General features: G+C 41.0%; 2 protein-coding genes across 4 annotated transcripts; one reads left to right on the forward strand and one right to left on the reverse strand.

The window, feature by feature from the left end:
- Window positions 1–678: 678 nt before the first annotated feature.
- On the forward strand, window positions 679–3895 carry Rps27l (ribosomal protein S27 like). Its single transcript, XM_027411285.2, has 4 exons — window positions 679–833; window positions 1455–1563; window positions 2202–2312; window positions 3709–3895. The coding sequence occupies exons 1-4, from the start codon at window positions 828–830 to the stop codon at window positions 3735–3737; spliced, it is 255 nt and encodes an 84-aa protein (XP_027267086.1). The 5' UTR covers window positions 679–827; the 3' UTR covers window positions 3738–3895.
- A 5153-nt stretch (window positions 3896–9048) lies between these two features.
- On the reverse strand, window positions 9049–25820 carry Lactb (lactamase beta). 3 transcript variants are annotated; one of them, XM_035443788.1, is made up of 6 exons: window positions 25325–25820; window positions 25039–25105; window positions 21841–22031; window positions 21131–21371; window positions 18189–18354; window positions 9049–9839 (listed from the first exon to the last, which is right to left on the reverse strand). In XM_035443788.1, the coding sequence occupies exons 1-6, from the start codon at window positions 25778–25780 to the stop codon at window positions 9308–9310; spliced, it is 1653 nt and encodes a 550-aa protein (XP_035299679.1). In that variant the 5' UTR covers window positions 25781–25820; the 3' UTR covers window positions 9049–9307. The 3 variants fall into 3 exon arrangements, with proteins under 3 accessions (XP_035299679.1, XP_035299678.1, XP_027267084.1); XM_035443787.1 differs by having other exon boundaries at window positions 21020–21371; window positions 25325–25819; XM_027411283.2 differs by having other exon boundaries at window positions 21020–21371; window positions 25433–25817.
- Window positions 25821–27015: the final 1195 nt, after the last annotated feature.

Raw genomic sequence — 27015 nt, forward strand, 5'->3', positions numbered from 1 at the left:
GTTAATTCTTAAGTCCTTCAGAACAAGGCTCTGATCCTGTTCCACAATCCTTCACTGGGATCTTAACTGCTAATAATTGATTTATTTAGTGGTGTTGGGGATCATGAATGCAAGGCAAGCACTCTATTAACTGAGCTACACCCCCAACTCTAATATCATATTTTTAAATTTAATTATATGTGAATCTCTGTCTGTATATGTGTGTGTGCCCGCGTGCACGCACGCATATGCATGCCATTCCAGCAGAGACCAGAAAAGAGCTGCATATTTCCCTGGAGCTGGAGTTTGAAGCAGTTGTGAGTCGCCTGGCATGGACACTAAAAATCAAACCCAGATCCTCTGCTGGCAGTAAACTCTCTTAACCGCTGAGCCACACACACACCCCGCCCATCATATTTCTAACGCAGTGAAGAACAGAAATTATTGTTGTTGTTCCGTGTGTCCCTCCATCCCCCCACCCTCTGCCCCACATAGTGAACAGGGGGAGGAAGCCAGGCTGGGCGCAGCCTCGGGTCTGACTTCCCTCTAATGCCTAATGTCCAAGGCCCAATAAATAGCCCAATGGCCCCGAGGCCTCCCAAGCCTGGCGCACGTCCAGGGCGGAGTCCGAGTTTAATGAAGAGAAGCCTTTAGATCCTTAGTAGATTCAGACGCCGGTTCGGGGCCGAGAGCTGCACCACTGAGACGGGCGGCTAGAGCGGCCGCCCCTGCCCCCATTCCCCTCCACTCCGCCCCGCCCTCTCTATCCCGGAAGTTGTAGCCGAGCACTCGCCAGCGGGCGCCTCACCTCAGAGATCTGGATCGCCGGTGCTGGCGGAACCGTCACCATGCCTGTGAGTGTTTGACTTTGGGCTCGGGCTTTCTTTCTTTCGGGCTTTCTGTCCATCCGGCTCTTCGTCAGGCGGCTGAGCCCGCGGCGTCTCCTGCCTCGCGGTGCGGGCTGGGGCTGGGGCACGGTGGGCTTGTCCGGACTTGTCCGGGCAGCGTGGCGTGGTGGGCCTTGCCTGGACGGGAGCGCGAGCGGGCGGCGGGTGGGGAGCGGCTCCCAGCCTCCGGGGCCTCCGGCTTTCTGCTCACTAACGGTTCCTTCCACCCCGGGCGGGCACGCGGCAGCCCTGTGCTGGCCATCGATGTGGAGCCCCGGGGCTGAGATATCCCGGTCTTGCTCTGGTCGGCTGCGGTGCTTCCCCCACGAGGCCTGGGCCAGAGTCCGTTCTTACTTAGTTAGCTTTGCTGGCTTTCCAGCTGAACGAAGAAGGGGGTTCTCTACCATATGCGTCTCGACAGAGCCGGCGAAACGCCAAGTATGGGTGAAAGTGGTCCGATTTTTAAGTCACATCTAAGTGCTCCCTCTGCCGAGTATGCCTGTTGCTCCCGCTTTGCGTTCGTCGTGTGGTTAGATTCGCCAGCAATGTGCTTTGACTCCAACAGTAACAATATGCTTCCTTACTCAGCTGGCTAGAGATCTATTACACCCTTCCTTGGAAGAGGAAAAGAAAAAACATAAGAAGAAACGGCTGGTTCAGAGCCCTAATTCTTACTTCATGGATGTGAAATGTCCAGGTAAGTTTTCGGATTCTCTTGTCTAAAAGGATATTTCTGAAAAGATCGAAGCTTTAGGAAGACAATCCACAGTTGAGTGGAGATGAGATCGCCGATTTGTCACATGGGATATTTTAAATAAACCTACTCAAACTTTAAAACATATGGGAGGGAGCCAGGTGAAGAGGACTTACAAGTCTTTAAGCTGTTCATTAAGATGGTGAATTTTCTCTTTTCACGGTGCAATAAAGTATGCTGATTGTTCAGTCTCTAATTGTGCTGTCTGATAGTTAACCATTATCCATATGTATCTGTTTAGTACTTAAAATGTGACCAATGAAAATGGAGACAATCTTTAAGTGTAAAACACTAAACTCTGAAGATGACATGGAAAACATGACGTGTCTGTTACATGCTGAAATATTACTGTTTCAGAAATAATAAGTTTAATAAAATTTCACCTTTAAGTAGCTTCCAGAATAGCTACATCTATGGCTTGCAGGGACCAAGGCTTACAAGAGATGTGTGAAAAAATATATATATCACTTATTTATATAAGTAGCGTGTATTTAAATGTTGACAAGAAATATGATAAGCCAGTAATATGTTTTCATCTACTTTTTAAACTTTTATTGTATTGTTTCCCTCCCCCTTTTTAGGTTGCTACAAGATTACTACAGTTTTCAGCCATGCTCAGACAGTGGTTCTTTGTGTAGGTTGTTCAACAGTGCTGTGCCAGCCCACAGGAGGAAAAGCCAGGCTCACAGAAGGTAAATCATTTGGCATTTTCTAACCCAGCAATAAGATTTAAAATGTTTTATTGTGGGCTCTTTAAATAGTCACCCAAGTTTATGCTTGTGATACTACAATTATTTTTCTTAACAGTAGAATACTTAAAATCTTACATATTTATTCTCCTTTTGTGATTAACTTGAAATAAATTTTTAAAAGTCAGAATGGAAGCAATTGTAGCTGCCTGCACAACAATACAGATTTTTTTTTTTCTTATATATCTGGTGCATGAAAGAGTTTTTTTAAAAAGTCATTGCCAGGTAAGAAACAAATATCTCAGATATTTCAAATAAAATGCCCCACGTTTGGGGCTAGAGAGATGAATCAGTGGTTAAGAGCACTGGCTGCTCTGCCAGAGGACCCAGGTTCAATTCCCAGTACCTACGTGACAGCTCACAGCTGTTTGTACCTCCAGTTCCAGTGGATCTGATACCTTCACACCAATGGACATAAAGTTAAATAAATTATTTGAAAAAATAAAATGTCACAAGTTTTATTTTTCTGTACAATTATTTAATGCTTAATTTTAAAATCTTATTTTCTAATTTCACCTTAATATAATAAATACAAAATTGTGTATAGTAAAAATCTTATTTTCTAATGTCACCTTAATATAATATACAAAATTGTGTATAGTTTTTCATAATATATTCAAATGTACAATTCCAAAATGCTTGAAATTGGCTTGTGATATTTTGGGGAGCTGTGAATTCCACATTTTCACTGGAAGAGTTACAAATGAATTAGCAGTAAATCCAAGATCTATTTGGTGTGACTGGGTGAGATCAGAGTCCAAAGTCAACATAAGATGTATAAGAGTGGGGTGTGGCACACACCTTTAATCCTGGTACTGGGGAGGCAGAGGCAGACACGTAAGAGTAATGCTGTTGTTAATAGGCACTTGCAGGGGTGCTGAAACTTATTTCATGCCATGAGCTTGGAGGTTTGTATGCATAAGCTGAAAATGAAGTCAAAGGTGCACCTGTGGCAAAGTTCTAACGTGGGAGAAGAACTCTAATCAGAGTGAACTTTGTGAGACTGTTTGAATAGAGGAAAGGGACGGAGGAAGTGAGGAATAAGAGTCTTCAAAACAGTGAATTGTTTTGAAGTTTATGATCTTAAATAGATTGCATGGTATAATTTGAAAACAAGGGGCCATAGTGAACATGTCAGAATAAACCCATATACAACATTTATTATAGCAAATTTATATTAATCATAATATTCAGAAACTTAAGTTTTCTGCCTGAAATCCGTATGTCTAATCAATCTAAGATTCCTAAAGCTTTTTTTTTTTTCTTAAAATTACTTTTTTGCCACTAAAATCACACCAGACGTAAAGATGTTCAATACATTCTCTTGATTCCTTTGCAGGCTGTTCATTTAGAAGAAAGCAACACTAATCATCTATACATGTTCCTGAGTTTGTGTTTTTTCACAGAAAGCCTTATCAAGTTCAGTGACTACCAAGACTATGTAACTATGTTTGATTTTATAAAGTATACAACAATGATCTCCTATTTTGGTGTCAGTTTTCAATAAAGTTTTAATTATGGACCAATTTGCCCCCCCCTTTTTTTTTTAAAGTACATGTGGGTATGCTAAGCATTTAGTTAAACTGTATGTTGATCTTGGTTTAAACATTTTTTGTGGGAGGGAGGGTTTCGAGACAGGGTTTCTCTGTGGCTTTGGAGCCTGTCCTGGAACTCTAGACCAGGCTGGCCTTGAACTCACAGAGATCCGCCTGCTTCTGCCTCCTGGGTGCTGGGACTAACGTGTGTGCCACCACTGCCAGGCTAGTTTAAACATTTTAAAACTGTATTTTGACTAGTTTGAGTCCCATTTCAAGTGTACACACCCTAAACATTTGACTTTGAGACCATTCTAAATTACATTGGGTATAATTATCTTTTTTAGGATAGTATAGCTCCATTTTCACATAGAGTTCCATCAAGCCATGGGGTTGCTGTTCCATTTGTAAAGGTTCTTTGTTTCAAAGGTATTGTCAGAATAACATTTTCCCAATGTATTTCTTTACATCTGGTTTATTTCCTGCTATACCACATCCTGTATTCTTGTGTACCAAAACCTCACCTTAGAAAAGAATTAGGGCTTGGGCTGTAGCTCAGTGGTAGAGTACTTACTCGAGGCCCTCGTTCAATCCCCAGTACTTCACTGCTGTCTAGGCTCAGGGCTCGGAAGATCCTCAGCTTCAGCCCTGTCCATGTTCTGTTTTTATGAATGTATTTATGTTTAGAACAAGGAGTATATAGGAGAGAGGCTTATAGTGCCATCTTTTTCTTTTTGTATTTTGAGTGATTCATTATTCTTGGTTTGCAGTCAAATTTTCTAATGAAAATCTATAATTATTTTTGTAGCTGTAATAGATGTATTAGCTCTATCACTAAGTGGTATTTCCTGGCCCAATTTATATTTTGATGTGACTTGGTTTACTAAACTGAACTGTTAAAGTTGTGTCCCACAAAATATGACTTTTGGGGACTGGCCAATTCTTAGAATAATTTATTATTATTATTATATGAGAAGGCAGGATAAAGGCCAAAATAGCCTCCAGAGTCAGATATAGCTAGGTTTGAATCAAGTTCTGGTGGTCATTGGTTTGTGACTTAAGGAAAGGTAAGGACAATTTTGGAGAGTAAATGACATGACATATACAAAGTGCTTAGCATAGTGCCTTTCACAAAATAAGTGCTCCACTAATAGTTGTGGTTTTTCTGGGTTTTTGTTTGTTTCCTTTTTTTTTTTAACTAAAAGAGGAATTAGGTCTATTCAAAATAAAAGTATTACAAAGTTGTATTTTCCTCCAAATGTCCCTATATCTTGGCAAACAAAAGCACAGTTGTGTTGACTGCATGCTGAAAAACAAGCCACCCCAAGTTTCATGGCTTAAGTGGAGATTTATTTTTTTCTCATGATTATGTAAGTTGGCTGATTCCTCTGCTGGTCTCATCTAGTTTCACTTACACAGCTTTCACTGGCAGTGAAGCTGAGTTGGGTCCAGCATGATTTCATTCATGCTGGTGTCTATCACAGCTGGTGCTATCTGGTGTCTAGGACATCCTGGTCCTTCAGTAAACGAGCCGTGCCCTCAGTGAGTGAAATGAGGCAGTGAGTCTCAGGCAGTGAAGGCAAGCTGGAGAGCAGGGCCTCATACAGAGTGTCCACCACATTTGACAGGTGAGGAGCAGGTCAAAGTCAACCTAGCTTAAAGATGGTAGAGCAATAACTCTGCCTGTGATTGAAAGAGAGACAAAATCACTCCACAAGTTATTGCCCAACAGAATGGCAGGAATCTGTTTTGAAACAGGGTCTCTCTATGTAGTCCTGGAACTCACTAAGTAGAGGCAAACCTCACATTCAAAAGGATCTGCCTGCCTCTGCCTCCCCAAGTGCTAGTATTAAAGGTATATGTCCCTATTCCTGGACAATTCTTAAATACTTTATTTTTCCTGGTCTGAGTAGGCAGACTGTATGTGGGAAATTTGGAGAAAATCCAAAAGATCAAAGGACACATGAAAATAATGTCTAACTTGCTAAGTATTAGGTAAAAGCAAATAAAAACAATTGTACCATCAGATGCATAAAAAAATAAGGTTACCATAAAAACAAGGCTTATGTAAAATTAAATTTAAGTGGGTTTCTTTTTGATATAAGTACAGAAAGTTGCCAGGTGTTGGTGGTGCACGCCTTTAATCCTAGCACTCGGGAGGCAGAGGCAGGTGGATCTCTGGGAGTTCCAGGCCAGCCTGGTCTCCAGAGCAGTGCCAGGATAAGCTCCAAAGCTACACAGAGAAACCCTGTCTCAAAAAAAAACAAAAAACAAAAAACAAAAAAAGAAAAAAAATGTACAGAAAGTTATATAGTTCAGCACACAATGTTGCCTCTAATGGTTAAAAAGCATCTATTAAGATACTGGATAGGGGTGATGATGGTACCTTTAATCCTAGCACTTGGGAGGCAGAAGTAGGCAGATCTCTATGAGTTCAAGGCCAGCTTGATCTACAGAGTGAGTCCCAGGAAACCTTTTTTGAAAAAAAAAAAAAAAAAAAAAAAAAAAAAACAGTGAGTAGTGCAATATAATATGTCACAATTTGGTAGTTGATAGCAGTTAACAACAAACTAGATTTGCATAACCGTTGACCAGATTACAATAAGTCTTGAATTTTGAGGACGGTAGAAAACATGTATGTTTGTGTAAATATGTGATAGAAATCTATAGTATGTATTACATACTGAAATTTTTATTACATATATAGTGTCAAACAAGGAATGTTTGAGATTGAGTGGTATGTATGAGAAAATACATACCAATCTCGATAGTTCCCTGCTAGTCAAAAAGAGTGGGACTTTGGGTGTTAGCTAAAAGGGTCTCCAGTTTTTCTCCTGTATGATTTTAAGTGAAGAAAATTTGACATGTTCACATTTTAAATTTTGGGTATTGGGATTATGGGTATTTGTTGTAAATCTTTTGTGCCTATTTTTTTTTTGTTGTTGTTTACAAAAGATCAATTTAATACAAGACCAATAAAATAAATCATGTGGCTTTCCAAGACCGACCCAGGAACTAGAGCCCTCACCCAGTGGCTGATGGAAGCAGAGACAGACATCCACAGATATACACTGAGCTGAAATCGGGAATTTAGTTGAAGAGAGGGAGGAATGAAGAGCGAAGGGGTCTGTAACAGGTTGGAGAAACCCACAGGAACAATTGGCCTGGACAAGGGAGAGCACATCGACCTGTCGGGGAGGCCAGTACAAGACTGATCCAGACCCCTGAACATGGATGTCAATAAGGAGGCCTCTGCACTCCAGGGACCTCTGGTGGTGGATTAGTATTTTTCCCTGGTGCAAGAAGGGACTTTGAGAGCCCATCCCACGTGAAGGGTTACACTCTGGCCCTGGACACATGGGGAAGGGCCCAGGACCAGCACAGGAAGATTTGGTGGACTTTGCAGAGCCCCTGTTGAGGGCCCTACCCTGCCTGGGGAGTGGTAGGTGGATGGAGTGTGGGGGTGGGGGAGGAGGAATGGGGGTGAGGGGAGGGAGAGGGAGAAGGGACATGTGAAACAAGCTTGTTCCCTAAATAGAACTAATAAATTTAAAAAAAAAATAATAAATCATGTGTAGCCAATGACCTCCCTTAGCAAGTTCCAATAAAAACAAAAGCAAGGAGTGTGCCCTTTTCTGAATAAGGATCAATCACTAGAGACAGATCCCTTCTTAAGATATGAAGACTTACTTACCAGTACTGTTTCTGACTGCATTTGGTAAGAAAAGTGTGTTTGTGGAGGCCAGAAGTCAGTCCAATGTACTCTTATGTTCATTCTCCTTTTTAGACAAGATCTCCCACTGAACCCAGGTGAGAGGCAGGCCAGCAATCTTCAGGGGACTGAGTTTACAGCACAGGATTACACCTTTTACATGCCAGGAAGACATGGACATGTTTAAAAGAACTGCTGCTGACCATAATTCACACAACCCAGAGATTGATTTACTGTTATAAAGAAGAAAGTGAAGAAATAGACGTAGGGCTGAAAAATACAGAAAAATCCTTTCATAAGGTATATAAAAACTTTTGTGTCTTCCTGTCTCCACTGGCACACAGATAATCTCCAGCATATACCATCCAGGACTATTGCAACAAAATATCCCAAAGTCAACACTACAGTAGAGCAGTCTGTGGAGATTACCTTCAAGGTAGCACCTAATGATTCTCAGTATTCATCCCTACAATGGATCAGGTTTGACCTGTGATTCTTAGACCAATAGCATTTGTCACATGTGATAGTATGGGACTGTCTCTGCTGTACTACCTACTTCTGTCACTATGCCTTCCTTGCCATAATCGATGCCAACTCTGACAATGCAAACCTTCATTTTCCTGTGTTGTTTCCAACAGATATCTGGTCACAGTGGTGTAAACTAACAGACATGGTGAATTATGGCTGGCTTGTAACATATAATGCATTGTGCCTACTATGTTGTATTTCCATTCACTCTCATCCTCTCTTCCTCTCTCCTTAAGTTGCTCTTAAACGCACAACCATGGCATAAGTAGCCAAGCAGCCCTATTGGGAAGCCCATGTGTGACAAACTGAGGTCTTGCCACATCAGCCACAGGACAGACTGCAGGCCATCTTGGAACAACTACCATACCTATCAGCAGCCTCTTTACAGACTCAGCCCCAGACCCACCCAACTGCATTACTCTTCAATTCCAGGGCCTCAGGAATGGTGGGAGGATACATGTTTCTTTTAAGCTGCTATGTATATATTCATGAATGATCATGAATATATCATACATGTGTATTTCTTATGAATGTGTTTTCACTGTTATATTAAAAGGTCTTCTGTTACATGGGATCTTCTCTATTAAACATTCAGATAGTATATGTTTTAACTAGTGTAGTGGCTCATGCCTATTAGCAGGAACTTTAGCGGTGAAACAAAGACTGAAATTCAAAGCCAGTCTATGCTACACAGCAAGACTGTAAAGACAGTAAAAATAAAAAAGCTAAAGACAAGCAGGTGGTGGTAACGCACACCTTTAATCCCAGCACTCAGGAGGCAGAGACAGTGCGAGTTTGAGACCAGCCTGATCTACAAGAGCTAGTTCCAGGACAGCCTCCAAAGCAACAAAGAAATCCTGTCTTGAAACCCCCCCCCCCCCAAAAAAGCTAAAGACTAAAAAAGTACTGTCTTTTACCAGAATATTTTATTTCAAGAGTTAACACTTTTTTTTCAAAAAGTAGAAACAAGTGTTATTTCCCTGAGTATAAAGAACTAATTGTACAATAAAAAGGCAGTTACAAAATTAAGCAAAATTCAGCAATTAGAGGTACATAATTCTCCACATTTAACTGACTCTATTACAAATGTATTCTTAAATTTTTATGTATTTTGGAACGTCAACATTTCAAAGAACAAAAGGCTCACTGTGGACCTGTACCATTTAGGACAGGTCAGCTCTGTCTTTATCAAATTCCAGGGCGATTTTCAAAGCAGTGCTATTGAGGCCAACAGACTGCATGTTACATATGATAGAGACGATTATTCCTCGTGGGGGAACCTTGTTATTTATGGCCTCTGGGTCCAGTTCTTCAGGAAGGACTAGCAGGACACTGCTGGCACCCACTGCACCTCCAGTGTGTGAGGCATAGTGCCTCTGCTTCCTGCAGGAACCGTAAGTTTGCTTCTTTTCTACAACACCCCATGCCATTGCATATTTGCCCTCTTTATCCCAGGACATTTCGGTGTTAGGGACTGGGGTCCACATCATCACCATCGTTTCTGGCTTGAGATATCCAGGTAAGAGATTCTCATTTGAATTCTTAAACAGCCCAACTTGGTAACCATACAGCATTGCATTCCCAAACTTCAGAAGGTCACCCACTGTAGACAGAAATCCACCACCAGCCCATTTATAGGAGTTATCCACGTAAGGTGTGTTGACAAGACGTTTCTTTTTATTGTAAACATAAAATCTAAAATAAAGTAAGAATGGTCATTAAAAATTTAGTATATTATCATTGACTTTACTATGGCAATGAATAGGAATGTGTACAAATGAGGCAAGTTGTACTTCAGTGTAGTAATCATACATACAAGTATAAACTAACCATAAACTTTTAGTATGATTCAAATGACAATGATAATTCTAAGCTTTAAACCTGAATTATTAATTTTTATGCTAAAAATCAGTACTGTATAATTTCCTTTTCACAGTAAAGTTAGGTACAACACTTTGGACTCACTAAGATAGGTTAGATAATGGAGTATTTTCTCTGAATTTGTCAAATGCAAACGGAATAGACATTGTTGATATACTTGTTGCCTGTATGTATATAATTATTGTACTTATTATATGTAGTTTTCCTTGTATTGTAACCTTTTTAATTTTAGACAAAAAGGGGGAAATGTGGTGATATTTTGTTTGTGATCTAACAAATAAAGCTTGCCTGAAGATCAGAGTGTATAGCTAGCCACACTAGTTAGCCATAGAGGCTGGGCAGTGATGGCACATACCTTTAATCCCAGCAATCGGGAGGATCTCTGTTAGTTCAAGGCCACCCTGGGCTACATGAAATTGATCCAGTCTAAAAGAGAAACAGAGCCAAGTAGTGGTGGCTCACACCTTTAATTCCAGTATTTAGAAGTCACAGGCCTTTAATCCCAGCACTAAGGAGGAGCAGATAGGAACGGATATGACTGGGCAGAAAAGAATATAAAGCAGAGCAGTCTGAGGATTTGGAGGGACAGATGCAGTCTGAGGACAGGATTACCCCTTTTTGGTCTGAGATTTTGTAGAGGTAAAACTCTAGTGGCTGGCCGCTCTGTTTCTCTGATTCTTTAACTTTCACCCCAATAGCTGACTGAGGGTTATTATTATTAAGAACAATTAGAATTTGTGCTACAGTAAAGCATTTGAAATCATTTATGAAGGTTGGACATTAGGAACCATCATTCATTCTTCCTTTAAGTGTAAAATTACAGAGAACTGCAGTCTTTAATTTAGAAATCTAAACTTATATAGGCAGATTCTAGATTTGAATCTCTCAATCCTTTGAATAGAAAACAAATTAGCTTTTTGTGAAAATAGTTTTGTTCATCAGAATGGTAAACAGAACTATTCTAAATTCTTAGGGACTTTCTTTTTTAAAAAAGGAACACAAATTCTTGAAAGTTGCTGTACTTTGTTATAACTGAGTAACTGGAGTGAAGCCAGATGACAAACAGCCTCCGCTTACTTGAAATTCTCCACAGTTTGCAAAAGAAAAGCATTATATAACTGCAAGCATGTACAGCTACAAACTTAGGAATTCAAATGTTTTCATTTTGAAAACACTTCTTAATGTTTCAAAGCACTTACGTATTACTTCTTTTTTTATTCGCATAAGAGGCTTAGAAATCAGCTAAATTTAAAAATGCATATGATAAGGATCTGGGGGTGTAGCTCTATGGTGATGCTCTTGCCTAGCATGGATGAGGCCCTGACTTCCATCCCTGGCACAGCAAAACAACATGGTGCAGCACAGAATTAACTACAAACAGCAACCTCACTTAACACAGCATTAACTTCAAGTGAAGCATCCTGTCTGACATTGCCATCTTTGCTAACGGTTGCACTAAGCTCTTACTGGGCAGCTTTAGGAGTCAGCACCATGACTGAGGGCAGGAAACTGAAATTAAGAACCATAAGACTTGCCAGGCGTTGGTGGTGCATGCCTTTATCCTAGCACATGGGAAGCAGAAGCAGGCAGATCTCTGAGTTTGAGGCCAACTTGGTCTACAGAGAAACCCTATCTCAGAAGAAGAGGAGGAGAAGGAACTACAAGACTGCCTTTCTTGACAGCCTCTTCCCAAGCCAGAACCAGACCAGGAACTGCTGGAAGAACTGCCTGGACTTTCCCTGCTGTTAAGAAGGCAATGACCACAAAAGGGGCAACTAACCTCTGTGCGAGTGGCAGCAGCATGTGGACATGCCACATCCTGGGTCTCAGCCCAGGATGACTTCCAAGCAGAAGACACATTTCCGGGGAAGAGTTGATCTGGCTCTACCTGGCATCTCCTCTGTCACTATATCTGAGTAGTGAAGGGGGCCCTGGATCATGGTGAAACTACTAATAAAAACTCACTGAAATATAAAATCAAATGAAATAAAAACAAGAAAACCAAACACTTACATTTAAACTGAGCCTGCTAGTCTGTCAGCCAAAGGCATGAAAGAGCTTAAACTAAGAACAATGCTTAGTTCTAAAAGTCCAGGAAACAAACAGAAGGTGGAGCCATACCTTTAATATCAAGTATAACAGTCCAGAGGATTCCTTTGTTTTGTTTTAATTCGATTAAGGAAGCCAGAAAGTTCTCCTTTGTTTCATATGGTACTGCACTCTAACGCTGAGCTTACCCAGCCTCAAAATAAGATTTTTATTCCAAGTATTACGATAACAGAAAATGAGACCTAATAAAGCAATGGACTTGACTTAAGGATTTCCACACCAACAAACCAAGTTCCTTTCAAAGGCAAAATCATGCATTCTGCTCTTGTGGATGTTAGCTTAGACTTATTTTATTTACTATTAGTGTATTCTGCTCTACAGACTTAACATTGTATATTACCTATACAGAATCACTGTTGCTATTCTTTTTAGTTTGAGAATTTGTTTATTATGTATACAGTGTTCTGCTTGTATGCCAGAAGAGGGTACTAGATCGCACTAGGGATGGTTGTGAGCCACCATGTGGTTGCTGGGAATTGAACTCAGGACCTCTGGGAGAGCAGCCAGTGCTCTTAACTGCTGAGCAATCTCTCCACAGTGCATCTCTCCTCCTGCCTGGTTCTTAATTCTTGCATCTAGGAAAGCCTCAGTTCTATTCAGGACAATAATAGAATCAGCTCCACCCCTCCCTCCCTTATAGCAAACTGGCTTTGGGCTACAGTTCTGGCCAAAAATAAATTAATATTTTGAAGTATAAGATGCTGAGTGACAGACCTCAGAGATTACTATTTTGTTTTTCTGTTTGACAGGGTCTCACTATAGCCCAGGCTAGCATACAACTTGTTCTGTAGCCTAGGCTGACCTCTCTCTCTTTGTCCTCTTGCTTCAGCTTTACCAAGTGCAGTTGTTTATTATAATGTTCTGTCTCTTTTTGTTTGGGGGTGGGGGTCCAAGACAGAGTTTCTCTGTGGCTTTGGAGGCTGTCCTGGAACAAGCTCTTGTAGACCAGGCTGGTCTCGAACTCACAGAGATCCGCCTGCTTCTGCCTCCTGAGTTCTGGGATTAAAGGCGAGTGCCACCACTGCCCAACTCTTTTTTCTTTCTTTTTCTTTTTTTTTTCATGTTCTGTCTCAATGGTGATACATTAAATGCATGTACACATACACTAAGAAGTGACAAAAGAGACATATTCTTCACTAACTCTAAAGAGTGTTAATCAAGGTATTGTAACAAATATGAGTATAACAAGTGTGATTATGCCAACAGCCAGTAGACTAACAAAGCTGTAAACATCTCATTTTCTATAAAATAGTATAGAAAACTAACAGGAAGAAATGTGATTACTAATTTTACTTAAAGTTTTTCTGGGTACATATTTTTGTGGGTTCAGTGTTGTTTTGAAGACAGGGTCTCACTATGTAGCGCTGGCTGTCCTGGAACTCACTTTGTAGATCAGGCTGGCCTTGATCTCACAGAGATCTTCCTGCCTCTGCCTCTCTAGTGCTTTGATTAAAGGTGTGTGCCACGGCTGATCTCTGTGAGTTCGAGACCAGCCTGGTCTACAAGAGCTAGTTCCAGGACAGCCTCCAAAGCCACAGAGAAACCCTGTCTTGAAAAACCAAAAAAAAAAAAAAAAAAAAAAAAAAAAAAAAAAAGAAAAAAAAAAGGTGTGTGCTACTACTCCTGGCTCGGACACATGTTTTTGAAAATATTATCTTTACTCCATGAACAGCACTGAAAAACTAGTGTCTTTAATCTTTAAAGAAAATTACAAAAAATTACAGGTGTAGTGACACACCCCTCTGGTCCCAGCAATCAGGAGGCAGAGGATCTCTGTGAGTAGAAGGCCAACCTGGTCTAATAACCAGTTCTGGGACAGCCAGGGCTACACAGAGGGAGATTCTGTCTCAAAACAAACAAATAACAAGAAAAAAACCCAAAATACAAAAAAAGAATCAGAGTTGAGTTTAAAGGCCTAAAGAAATAATGTGTCAAATCATATCAAAATAAGGTAGAAGCAATATTTTTTAGTGTCTAATTTTGTGTTTGTTTTTTTGTTTGTTTGAGACAAAGTCTCTAGTGGCCAAGGCTGTTCTCAAACTTGCTCTGTTGCAAGGTATGCTGGGTAAGGCTGGGCTACCACGTCTGGTTTTATGAAGTGCTAAGGAGGCATATATACCTAGGTCTTCAAGCAGGCTAGGCAAGTGCTCTGGTAACTGAGCTACATCCTCAGCTCTAGTGCCTGATTTTGTATCAGCAGTACTTATAACTAAAATGAATCAACTACCACTTGCAGGTGGGATCATTAAGGTCCTATCAAAATCCAAGCAAACCTGGGCTGGAAAGATGGCTCAGCAGTTAAGAGCACAGGCTGCTCTTGCAGGGGACCAGAGTTCAGTTGCAGCACTTACATCTGGAAGTCCACAACCTCCTATATCTCCAGCTCTAAGGATCTGCAGCCTCCTGTGGCCTCTACTGACACCTGACTCACATGAAAAAAACATATACCCAATCATATACATACATAATTTTTATAAATAAATCTTTTTTTTAAAGCCAAACAAGCAAACCTTTTACCTTTGAACTGATAGGACCCTTCCTTCCACTAAAGAATATCCACTGTAGCTTTTCAAAGAATGAGAGCTAAAATAAGACTAACTTACCACCACATGCTGTATTTTGATTTTTTGCAAGTCATTAAATAGCAAATGATAGCTGATAATAATCTGTACAATTCCAGAGCCTTGGCTTTCAGATGAGAAACAGGCTTGGGCTAGGGAGATAGTCAATGGGTAAGAGTGCTTTGCTGTGCAAGAATAAGGACCTGAATCAGAATCCTCACCACCCACATAAAAGTCCAATGTGCCCATACATGTCTGGAGCTCCAGGGCCAGGGCTGGAGACAGGTGGACCCCAGGAGCTTGCAGGAAGCCTAGCCAAGGTTCAGTAAGGGAACCTATCTCAAGAGAGTAAGGCAAAGAAAAATGGAGAAAGATACCTGACTCCCTGGCTTCTGAATGTACACTCATGGGCTTACACACACACACACACACACACATACACACACACACACACGAGAGAGAGAGAGAGAGAGAGAGAGAGAGAGAGAGAGAGAGAGAGAGAGAAATTTTAAAAGCAAAGCTCAGCTAGGACACACAATGACACAATGTCCTTCTCCCCTCTCATTCAGACTTAGATACTCATTTTCAAATATTAGATCTAATTCACAATAAGGTCATATAAGTATTCAGGTAGCACTAGAGAGTCTTTCTATTCCACCGACAAACCCTGGCATTTGCATTTGTCCTCTTCTTACATTCCTGTAGAGTATGATGCTAGACCTACAGATAATACTCGGGTGATGTGATCCCAAACAGTGCGAGTCTCAAGTGTTCAAGAGCCACAGGCCTTTTCAAAAAATTAAAATTCATTGCTTACTGCTAACCTAATTTCTTCTGTGTCTTTTAGGCCACAAACTGATTTTAAAATAAGGTGGTAACTTAAAATGATAATTGAGCCAAAACAATGTAAGACTGAACAAAACTAATGTGGAGATAGGAAAATAAAGCTTAAAAACTCCCAAATTACCACCATTTCATCTGTTTCTTTTGAAAGTGCCAATAAGGCCCTTTAAAGCATATTGCTGTCTTCCAATTCTTAAAAACTGAACTCATAGTAAGAACATTCTGTGGTGATATATTATTTATGATTTATTAAAACTTGCCTGAAGATTCAGAAAGCAAAGTCAGCCACAAGCCATAGAAGCCAGGCACACACCTTTAATCCCAGCAGCCAGAAGCTAGGAGGTGGTGGTACACCCCTTTAATCTTAGGACTCAGAATTAAGAGGTAGACGGATCTCTGTGAGACCAGGGCCACCCAGATCTATACAAGATTGAATCAGTCTAAAAAAGAATTATAAGTCACACCTTTAATCTCAACACTTGAGGGGTATAAAAGACAGGAGCAAGGATTCAGTATGAGGCATACATTCTCCAGCCATGCTAAGGAGAGGTTACAGTCTGAGGCTTGGTGAGAGCTAGTGGAGACAGGATCAGCCCATTCAGCCTGAGCTAGAGGTTAAGAAGTTAGTGGCCAGCTGCTTTGCTTTTCTGATATTCAGCTTGAATTTTGAACCCCAGTATCAGTCTCTGGGGTTATTAATTCGCATTACAACATTCCTTATTCCAACCCAAATGAACACACAAAAATGAACATCTTAATGTTCACTATTAACATACAGAATACCAGCTATAAAACAGTAATTAAAAAATATGCACTGGACACAGTATTATTACATGCTTCTGATCCCAACTCTCAGAAGGTTGAGTTAGGGGGATTTTGAGTTCATGGCCAGTCTGGGCTACATAATGAAAGTTGTCTCAAAACTCGAAAAATAAAAATATACACATATAGGAGGCTGGAGAGATAGCTTAGCAGTTAAGCACTTGCTGCTTTTGAAGAACACATGAGTTCAGTTCCCAGCACCCAAACTAAGAGACTCACAGCTGCTTGAAACTCCAGTTTCAGGGGATCTGACACCCTTTTCAAGCCTCCATGAGCACCTGCAACACATGTCACATAAATTCATGCAAACACATACACATAACTAATATATCTAGATATCTAGATATGTAGATATAGAGATATATACATACACACACAGATATATGTTGAGCAGTGGTGTGAGTGGTGAATACTTAGGAGGCAGAGGCAGAGGCAGGAGAGTTTCTATGAGTTTTGAGGCCAGCCTGGTGTACAAAGCAAATTCCAAGACAGCCAAGGCTACACACAGAAACTGTCTCAAAAAACAAACAAAATATATGCAACCTAATAACCATTTGCTCATGTAATGGCAATGACAGATTATGACTCATTGATCAAAGTAACCCATGAATGCATAGTAGTATGAATAAATACATAGATAGCAAGGGAGGAAAATAGTTTTCTTCTAATAGAATTCCAGCCAACAAATGTAGAAAGCAGAGAGGGGCTGGAGAAATGGCTCAGTGGTTAAGAGCACTGGTTGCTCTTCCAGAAGACTTAGGTTTGGTTCCCAGCAACCATTTACAGCTCACAACTCCAATTCCAGGGATCCAATGCCCTCATCTGGAATCTTAGGTCAACTGCACACACACACACACACACACACACACACACACACACACACACAAATAAAAATGAATCTTTAAAAAATAGAAGAGAAATCTGGTACCACTTTAACAAAGCCACTAAAACACCATTACTTTGGGGACACAGGACAAGTAAATGAGATGTGGGATGCCAGATCAGTCCTTGGACCGGAAGCTATGTGCATGTGCATATGTGCATGTGTGAGTGTATGTTACAAAGGACATCACTGGAACAACTGGCAAAATGGAAACCAAGTCTACAGATTTCATTAAACCACTGCACAAATGTTCTCATTTTTAGAAGATGCACATTTAAGCATTTATGAGTAACGAATACCATGTCTGCATCTTATTTCCAAAGAGTTCAGGAAACACCACCAACAATCAGATAATATAAATATGGCATAACTGTAACATCTGGGGACTCTGGGTGACAGACAGGTCTATGTGAATTTCTTATACTATTGCAACTTTTTCTAAGTATGAATTACTTCAAAATAAACTTTAAGTAATGAAAAATAACAGGTAAGCACAACATTAAAAATAAGAAAAGATGTTTAAAGACCAAATTGTCTAAGTACATAATAGGTAGAATTTTGGCTTAATTACTCAGATGCTTAAATCTTGACTGCTACTTTCTTTATTGTTCTCATGCCCCCCCCCCTTCTCCTTTGTGATAGCCTCATTCTAGCTTGGCACTCACTATGAAGTCTATATTGGTCTTGAACTCACAGTAATCCCTGTGCCTCATCCTCTTGGTGCTGGGATTACAGGTGTGAAATACCATGCTTGACTTACTAAGCATTTTGGGGTACCACAAACATATTTATTTCTTTCACTTTACTCATGAAAAACAAGCATGTAGAAAAGCTCCAAGCCTGTGGCAAGCTGATGTTGGAATGGAAACAAGGGTGGTCTGTGTTTTAAATTGACAGCACAATGTTAAGATGTGACATAGCTGGACACAACAGATGTCACTTTACCTTGCTCTGTTGTAAATCACTGGCTCGTTTTCTTCCTGTACAGTTGTCAGCATGTCCAAGTCATGGAAAATCTTCTGCATATAGTCCAAATATTTATATCCTGAAGCTCTTTCTACTATGGCTGCCAGCAGGGTATAGCCAAATGTTGAATACAAAAACTGACTACCTTGAGACATCATTGCATGGGGACAAGGGAAGAAAATGCTTATTATTATTTAAACATATGCAAAAATATATTCCCACTAAAAAGTCATACTTTTAAAGTTGTAATATTTTAGTTCAACACCTAAAAATAGGTTACAGATGATGTGCCAACACACTGAGTTAGCTTTGTAATGTCCATGCTTAATTGAGCCTGCTCCAGGACACAAGAGTAGCATAATGATCAATACAGCGGCTTTAAAGTTATATGAGTCTGCTCTTTTATCTGAAAATGAAATAAGCAAATATATCTCACCTCAAAACAAAACAAAATCCTTCACACTGGCAATCAAATAGAAAGGTGGAAGAAAAGCAAATTTGATTTCCCCATTGTCTTTTTGGGGGCAAATGGAAAGTGCTAAGATTGAACCCCAGACAAGTGACCAGCATAGCACAAGCTAAAACCTGGAGTTCCTAGAGAGAAAAGGAATGGTATATGCAGAGAGATGTGAAGATTCTCAGCTTTCTTTTTACAGATAAAAGGCAGAACAACTTTATTTTACAGTTTGGTATATTTAAAAGGCAGAGTGCAGTTGCTGGGTCTCTGGGGATGTCAGCCCTTAACTAGAGCTTTAGAGGTCATTAGGGCTCAGAGCTACTTCTCTAAAAAAGTGCACCTGAAAGCATTTTCCTTCTGGCTATCTGATTGCCCGTAAGTTCTGAATGCCAAAGGGAGGATGAACTGAGTCACAGATTGCCCTTGAATTTAGGTTTGCCCTTGAAAAAGCTTTACAAGCCATCTGCATAGCAACACAAACCTCATTGTACATAGTAGGCCAGTGCTCAACCATTGGACCATACAATTAGCTAGCCCTTAATCAAATAAATGCCGTGTTCTCCTCAACACATCCCACTGTTTAAGGTATAACTAGGCATGTGAATTCATTTATTTATTTATTTATATCTGCCTGCCTCTTGAGTGTTGGGATTAAAGGTATGCACCATCACTGCCCAGTTATGACTTATTTTAATAAAATATATGTAAACATAAAAACTTTGTTTCAAATACATGTTTAAATATAAATATATATACACATATGGTTCACTTTGGGTTTTGATTTTTTTTTTTTTTTTTGGTTTTTCAAGACAGGGTTTCTCTGTGTGTAGCTTTGGATCCTATCCTGGCACTCGCTCTGGAGACCAGGCTGGCCTTGAACTCACAGAGATCTGCCTGCCTCTGCCTCCCGAGTGCTGGGATTAAAGGCGTGCGCCACCAATGCCCGGCTGGGTTTTAATTTCTTAAGATTTTAATGATCCATATTAAAAACTTTATTTTTAAATACAAAATTCATAACTATATTTTCATTGGCCTTCTTAGTTATATTTATATAAAAATGTTGATTCATAGTAAATTCTTTTATTTATGTATTTTAAAAAATTATGTGCATGGGGGAATTGAGTGCCTATTGAGGGTAGTTGACCTCCTAGGCCTGAAGAGGGCATGAGTGTCTCAGGACACTGGAGTTAGGAGCTGGAGTTAGGAGTGGCTGTGTGGGTGCTGGGAACCAAGCTCAGGTTCTCTGTGAAAGCAATATATGCTTGCACTTTACCACTGAGCCATCTCTCCAGTCCTATAAAATGACTTTCAAGCTGAAAACAGTACATCAATCTATGGTAAATTTAAGAAAAAATGATATAAAAAAATAAAGATAAAGCCAAGCATGATGCTATCTAATACACCTGTAATCTCAGCACTTGTGATACTCAAGCAGGTGGAACACATTTGAGACCAGCCTGAGCTTCACAGTGAGCCACTGTCCCATAGAAAAAAAACAATTATTTTAATAGTTTAGTTTTTAGGGGAAGTACAGGTGAGTTGATGGACACTAGCTTCTGAAGGAACAAAGGTATCAAACAGGCTGCTGAGCCCTTTACATGCTGAGCCCTTCACATACAAGTGCAGCAGCAACACCTTTGCCTCTGCACCTGCGGCCAGGTTTTGTTCCAATAGTCACCAGTTCCCATGAACTTGGTACTGAGCATCTTCTATGACTGGGCAGGCAGCCTTCCATGACACTAAAGCTGAATAGCTACCTGCCTGGCTGTTAGGGGAGATAGCTCAGTTGGGAAAGAGCTTGTAAAGCAAGTAGGAGGACCTCAGTTCAATCCCCAGAACCCACATTAAAAAAAAAAAGTCATGATGCACTTGCAATCCTAGCTCTAGGAAGGCTAGGGTTGGCCAGGCAGCCTAGACTGATTGGTGTGCTCCAGCCAATGAGACTCGGCCTCAAAAATAAGGTGGAGCTGGCAAGATGGCTGCACAGGTAAAAGTATCTGCTGCCAAGATGGATGCCCTGAGTTCAATCCCTGAGATCCACATGGCAGAAGAAGAACTGTTCCTGGAAGTTGTCCTCCAACCTCCACACATAGCAATAAATAAATAAATAAATAAATAAATAAATAAATAAATAACCAAAGTGAACACTTCCTGAGGAATGAAATCCAAGGTTGTCCTCTGGCCTCCACAAGCATGTGTTATGTACCACATACACACACACACACCCCACAGGCACTGTACTGGCCCATTACAATTATTAACCTTACTGACAGCAGTTAAGACAGTGCCACCTTGGGTTTTCTGAAGAAAGAACACTCCAACAACTTTGTTAGGAGAGGGAGTTAGCACTCACCAGGTTTAAAGAATAAAGGATCATTTTTAAATAATCTTAGGGATTCAATTGAATTTTCAAATTTTTCTTTCAAATATAATTCGCCTTGGTCAAAATCATTCTTTTTCTTGCCTGGCTTTGAGTGCCGACACCTGACTTCATTCTCCTGCTCGGCTTTTGCTTTAGGGGAGTCACTCTTCTCATGATTTTTGCCTCCCTTTTCTTTCAGTTCTTTCTCTTGGTCAGATGGCATTACCCCTTTCATCATCTTCATGGTTTTATAAGCTTTCTCTTCTTTCACTTTTTTCATGTCCTTTTCATAATGACGAATTCCACTTAAATGGGAAATCAATAATCTTGTTGTGACAGAAACCTAAAAAAAAAAAAACCCACAAAAATTCATTTACAGCTGGGCATGGTGGCACACACCTTTAATCCTAGCACTCAGTAAGCACAGGCTGGTGAATCTCTGTGAGTCTGAGGCCAACTTGTTTTACAAAGTGAGTTCCAGGACAGCCAGGGCTGTTACATAGAGAAACCCTGACTCGAAAAATCAAAATTAAAAAAAAAAATTCAATTACAGTATTAACCTGCAAATAACAAGCCTACAGCCTTGAAATGGAAGACTAATAGTCTCCACACAGAGCTGCTGCTGGGAAAATGCCATGCACAGACCTTTGCTCCAAGTTACAGAAATGTAGTCAACAAAGTATCATCTACATTGAAAATGAAATCTATGAAACAAAAGAAGAAACCAAAGAATTCCATTAGATGTTTAAACTATAATTCCAGTGTAAACCATGTGACATACCAGTGGGAGAACGAACTGGGGGTGTCACTACCTTTTCACCCTCGTATTCTTTTTCTGGGAACTCGGGAACATAGTGCTGCACTGGGAGATCCAGATCCAGTTTCCCTGCTTCCCACAGTTTGGCCAGAGCCACCATGGTAAGGCTTTTGCTGATGCTTGCGATTCTCATGACTGTTTCTGGTTTGCAGGGTACCCGGTTCTCCACATCTGCATAGCCTAGACCTTCAAAGGAAATAAATGATACGTCTGACATTGAAATTGCATCAATTAAAATATGCTATGTATCTCTTTTATGAGATATTTAAACTGGACTTGGAGGAATGAGAGTCTTGCTGATACTGACAATAGAAAGCCTAATGATTTAAGTTTATAGATGAACTGGAATTTTACCTGGTACCCAACACTTTCCTATCTGATATGCTCATATATTATTAATTGTTCTTATCTTAACAATATGATGATTACACTTCTTTTTGTATTTTTCAGACAGGGCCTTGCTATATAGCCCAGGTTAGCATTGATCTCAAGATATACCTGTCACCATCTGGGATTACAGGTATTGTGATGACTATTCTTGGTTGTCAACTTGACTATATCTGGAATTAACTAAACCCCCCAAATAGAGGGCACACTTGTTAGGGGTTTCTGCTTAATTGGAAATGGAAAGATCTACTTTCTAATCCAGGTATTTGAGGCAGGAAGACACACTTTTAATACAGATCTAATCTGGGCCAAGCCTGCTGCTGGGAACCTATATAAGGACATGGAAGAAGGACACTTTCTCTCTCTGCCTGCTTGCCCTTACCTTGTTAGCAGGCCCATTCCTTCACTAGCATTGGAGCCTGCTTCTTTGGGGTTCCACATATACTGAAAATCAGCTGAGACATATAGCCTAATGGACTGAGCAACTACTGGATTCTCAGACTTTCCATTCATACTCAGCCATTATTGGAGTAGTTGGACCATAATCTGTAAGTCATTCTAATAAATTTCATAATATATATATATATATATATATATATATATATATATATATTCCTCTCTCTCTCCCTCTCTTTCTGTGTATATATGTATATATATCATCTAGATTGAAAAAGATATCTATGAAACAGAAGAAACCAAAGAATTCTATTAAATATTAAAAATATAATTCCTACTAGTGGGAAAACTCTCTCTCTATATATATATATGTGCATATATATATATATATATATATGGATTTATTCTATAGGTTATATTACTCTAGAGAACCCTGACTAATATAGATTTTGGTACAAGAAGAGGTGACAGATGTTGCAGCCAGATCTATATTATCATGCTTGCTACTCTACATTTTAAATAATTTACATTTTAAAAAGTAAACATCATCATTCCTTATAATTCCTCATATTGCAATCTTCTCCATTTTTGAGTATCTTCACTGAATTCTTTAAAATAGACAGCCACAAAATGAATGTAAAAATATGTCAAACTCCCTAGCCACCTACCAAATTTGATTTTATCTCATGTACAGGGTGAAAGTGTGCAATTAGATGTAAGAAATATAAAGAACTGAAGTCTGAAAAAAAAGTGGTAAGTGAAAATATTTCTATAAAGCTCCCACTTATAAAGCTGGCTTTATTAGATTCTTTTTATTACTTTTGTTCTCTCTCTCTCTCTCTCTCTCTCTCTCTCTCTCTCTCTCTCTCTCTTCCTCCCTGGTGTGCGTGCGTGCGTGTGTGTACATATAAAAGCCAGAGGACAACTTGCAAAAGTTGATTCTCTCCTTCCACCATATGAGTCCCTAGGATTGAACTTGGATTGTCAAGTTTGGACTCTTTGGGCACCAAACATGCACATGGTGCACAGACATACATGCAGGCAAAACACTCATATATGTAAGATGTATGCCCATACATCTTATAGAGGGAAAAATGAGTGTCAGATCCTCTGGAACTATAATTACAGACAGTTATGAGCCACCATGTGGGAACCTAATCTGGGAGCTCTGCAGGAATAGCAAGTGTTTTTAAGCCACCAAGTCATCTCTCTAGCCCTACCCCTATTACGCTTTCTGAGTCAAGATCTTGCTGTATATACCCCAGGTTGGCCTCAAACTCAAAGTAATCTTCCTGCCTCAGCTCTTCAGTGCTAGGGTTATAGACACTGTTACCATGCCTGGCTTATTAAATTTTTTACTACACGATTTTCACCTATTAGTTGTATTGATTAGAATACACATATACTCAGGAGAAGTATAATTTTTCAAAACCCCACTGCTGCCAGCAATGTGGTCTAAAACTATTACTTTCCTTAAATAATGCCTGAAATATCATTTACTAAAAACTGAGGTGATGAACTGGAGCAATTTGTCTGCAACAGTGAAGTTATATTACAAACAGTGCTTTGATAAACTTATCATAAAACAAATATAAATGCCTCTCTCAAAGCTTCTAACTTTGGAGGGAGGAGAAGGGATCAGGGTCTCATATAACTCAGGCTGGCCTGAACACACTATGTGACCTTGAACTTCTGATCCTTCACTTCCACCTCCTGAGCAATGGGACCACAGGTCCATATACCACTTTAATTTATATGGTACAAGGAATCATACTGGGAGGTCTCTACCAACTGTGCTACATTCCAAGCCACTTCAAGCTTTTTGTTGATAAAAACAAAACAACAGTTAGTACTTTTGTCTAATAAAATAATAATAGACTATAACTCATTAAGGACAAGTGATATTGTGTGTCCCTCGTATTTAGTAATGCCTTTTACAGAAATAGGGAATAAGAAACCTACTGAACAAAAGAATAAAATTATATAGAAGCTGAGGTTTTTATTTACTAACCCGGTCTATCTACAAGGGCTAAATGTGATGGTGGATATTTAATGGATGCATTACATTTTCAGGCCAATAAATCCACTCTTAAGAGTAACCTGGAAGAAGAAACAAGCCATTTTGAACACTTCCAATTACTTGAGTCACATTTTAATTATTTACTTACTTTTGGAGTTGAAGCCAGGCTTTACACCTTAAGGTTACCCAAGTGATTTCCAGTGAGCTACACTCCTAGCCCGATTAGTTACATTTTAAACTTTGCAGTGAAGGATAAAACGGCCTGATTATTCTATAGATACATTGTCTCTACAATATGTGCCACTTTTTGCAACCCCAACCAATAAAATATCAGTATTTTATTTCACCAAATTACAAAATGAGCCACTAAACAATACTTGCTCAACCCACCTTCTGACCAGACTTCTTTTCCATCTACAGAAACTCCGATCACTATGCCGGGGGCGCCAACCTCATCCTAAGAGAAAAGAAGATCCAGGTGTTTCAGAAGTACAATGTGTCAGGACACAGAGAGGCGCTCTCAGGCTTGGCCTCCTGACCCCGCCCTCTCAGACCCCGCCCACTCCCGGCCCCGCCCACTGGAGCAAGGGTTCTGCTTAACCAGCCGTGATCCGCGAGGGGTACTCAGGGCTCGCTAGCTAAAGGGGAAGGGGCGGTCCCCTCCGTAGCCGGTGACCTCAGCTGCGACTTGAGCAACCCCGAGAGCGTCAACCCGCGGCCTGGCGGTCGGGAAACGGGAAGTCTTTCTCGGAAGCCGCCGCCCTGGCGTCCGCTGGGCCCGCACCTTGATCCGATGCAGCAGATCGCGGCTGCTCTCGATGGCTCTGGAGAAGCCCCTGGCTGCGGGCAGCGCAGGCGTGTGCGGGCTCCAGGGGCCCAGGGTCTGCTCGTGTGGCTCCTCGGCGCCCACAGCCTCGGGGTCCGCGGGGGACTGAGTGGGGACGGCGCCCCGCAGCCCCACCGCCAGCTTCGCCCCGAGAGCCAGCCCCAGCCCGAGCCCCAAGCCCCCGGCCCAGCCAAGGCTCATCACAGGCAGGCCGGGTCGCCCGTGCGCCCCGCGCCGTCCTCCGCTCCAGGCCGGGCCCGTGGTGGCCGCAGCCCGAGCTGTCACACTTGACAGGAGCCGGTACATGTCGCCTCCGCCGCCGAGCCCGCTGCCTCGCTGCTCGCGCAGGCCCGGCCCGCCGCGGGCAGGATGAGAGGCGGGGAGGGGGCGGGGCCTTCCAGTCCGGTGCAGTTGAGTCCCTACGTGTGAGCGACGAGCGCATCGAGCGTCTGGTCCTGGCCTCCTTTCTGCCTTCTGGCCACTAATCCTCACTGGTTCCTCCCCTCCCTTTATCGCTTTCTTCTCCCTTCCTCCCTTTCATGTCTTTGTCCCTTCTTTGATCTTCTCTCTTTCCTTCCTTTATCTCTTCCCTCCTCTATTCTCTTTGCTTTCGCTCTCCCTTCATTCCTCCCTCTCTCTAGCCTTTCTTTTTTATTGCCTTCTCTTACTTTAGTTATTTCTTTCCCCCTCTTCTTCCTTCCCACTTTATTTTCTCCCTCTAGCCTCTCTTTTCCTTATTTTCTCCTCCTTCCCACTCTCCCTTCTTCCCTTACTTCTTCCCTCCCCAAACACAAGTGACATCCTCAGATAAGTTTCCTATCAATACCTTCTTGCCACCGTATGCACACCTTAATTATACCAACCTCTGGGCATCACTGAGATATTTGAAGTAGGCTTCTCCTAGCAGAGGCGTGGGCTTTTGGGAAGCTGGGGAATGTGTTAGGTAAGGCCTGTGGCTTCCCAGTAGTGCCAATGGAGGCGGCTGCAGCAAGTATAACATGGCCTGGGTCCACTGGGATGGCACGGCTGCCGTTCCATGCCCAAGCTTGTTCCCTGCAGCATTTGCCAGCTTCTGGGGGTGTCTAAATAGTAAAAGTCCTAATGCATGTCTCCATGTAGTTAAAAAAAAAAAGTTCCCCTTTCCCTCTCATTTGGGGGAATAAAATAAACAGTGTCCACTGGTTATATGTTAATAATTCATTTTCCATTATAAAATGGTCTTTGAATTTTTAGTGAAGGATGTGCCTGGTGTGAAGGGCTCAGGCCCCTCCCTTCCCACCTTGCACCTCTTGTCTGCAATTTTACCTCAGTTCTCTGAAAACAGAAGATAATCCTGAGTACACACACAGTTGTCCTTTCTGGAATGTTCATTTTTTCCCCCTCAATGTTGCTTTCTTCTGGATATCATACCCCATTGCAGCCCTCAGCCCCGGGTTACAGTTTCTCTTAACTTTTTGGCTTTGACTCTGAGATTTATCTGCCAATGGTTTGTGAGTTCCTTCCCAGCTAAGGATTAGTTTTAGTGACTGGCATATGGTAAA

This window comes from Cricetulus griseus, chromosome 4, assembly GCF_003668045.3.
Source record: "Cricetulus griseus strain 17A/GY chromosome 4, alternate assembly CriGri-PICRH-1.0, whole genome shotgun sequence".
Taxonomy (NCBI): domain Eukaryota; kingdom Metazoa; phylum Chordata; class Mammalia; order Rodentia; family Cricetidae; genus Cricetulus; species Cricetulus griseus.

Bases quoted from the DNA above. Each gene is read 5' to 3' on its own strand.
- Lactb (XM_035443787.1), bottom strand. From the start codon at position 25,780: ATGTACCGGCTCCTGTCAAGTGTGACAGCTCGGGCTGCGGCCACCACG. The intron at 18,355-21,019 runs GTGAGTGCTAAC...TGATGTCTCAAG, and splicing joins TCCTTTATTCTTTAAACCTG to GTAGTCAGTTTTTGTATTCA. The intron at 9,840-18,188 runs GTAAAGTGACAT...ACTTTATTTTAG, and splicing joins GTGATTTACAACAGAGCAAG to ATTTTATGTTTACAATAAAA.
- Rps27l (XM_027411285.2), top strand. The intron at 1,564-2,201 runs GTAAGTTTTCGG...CCCCCTTTTTAG, and splicing joins CATGGATGTGAAATGTCCAG to GTTGCTACAAGATTACTACA. The intron at 2,313-3,708 runs GTAAATCATTTG...ATTCCTTTGCAG, and splicing joins AAAAGCCAGGCTCACAGAAG to GCTGTTCATTTAGAAGAAAG.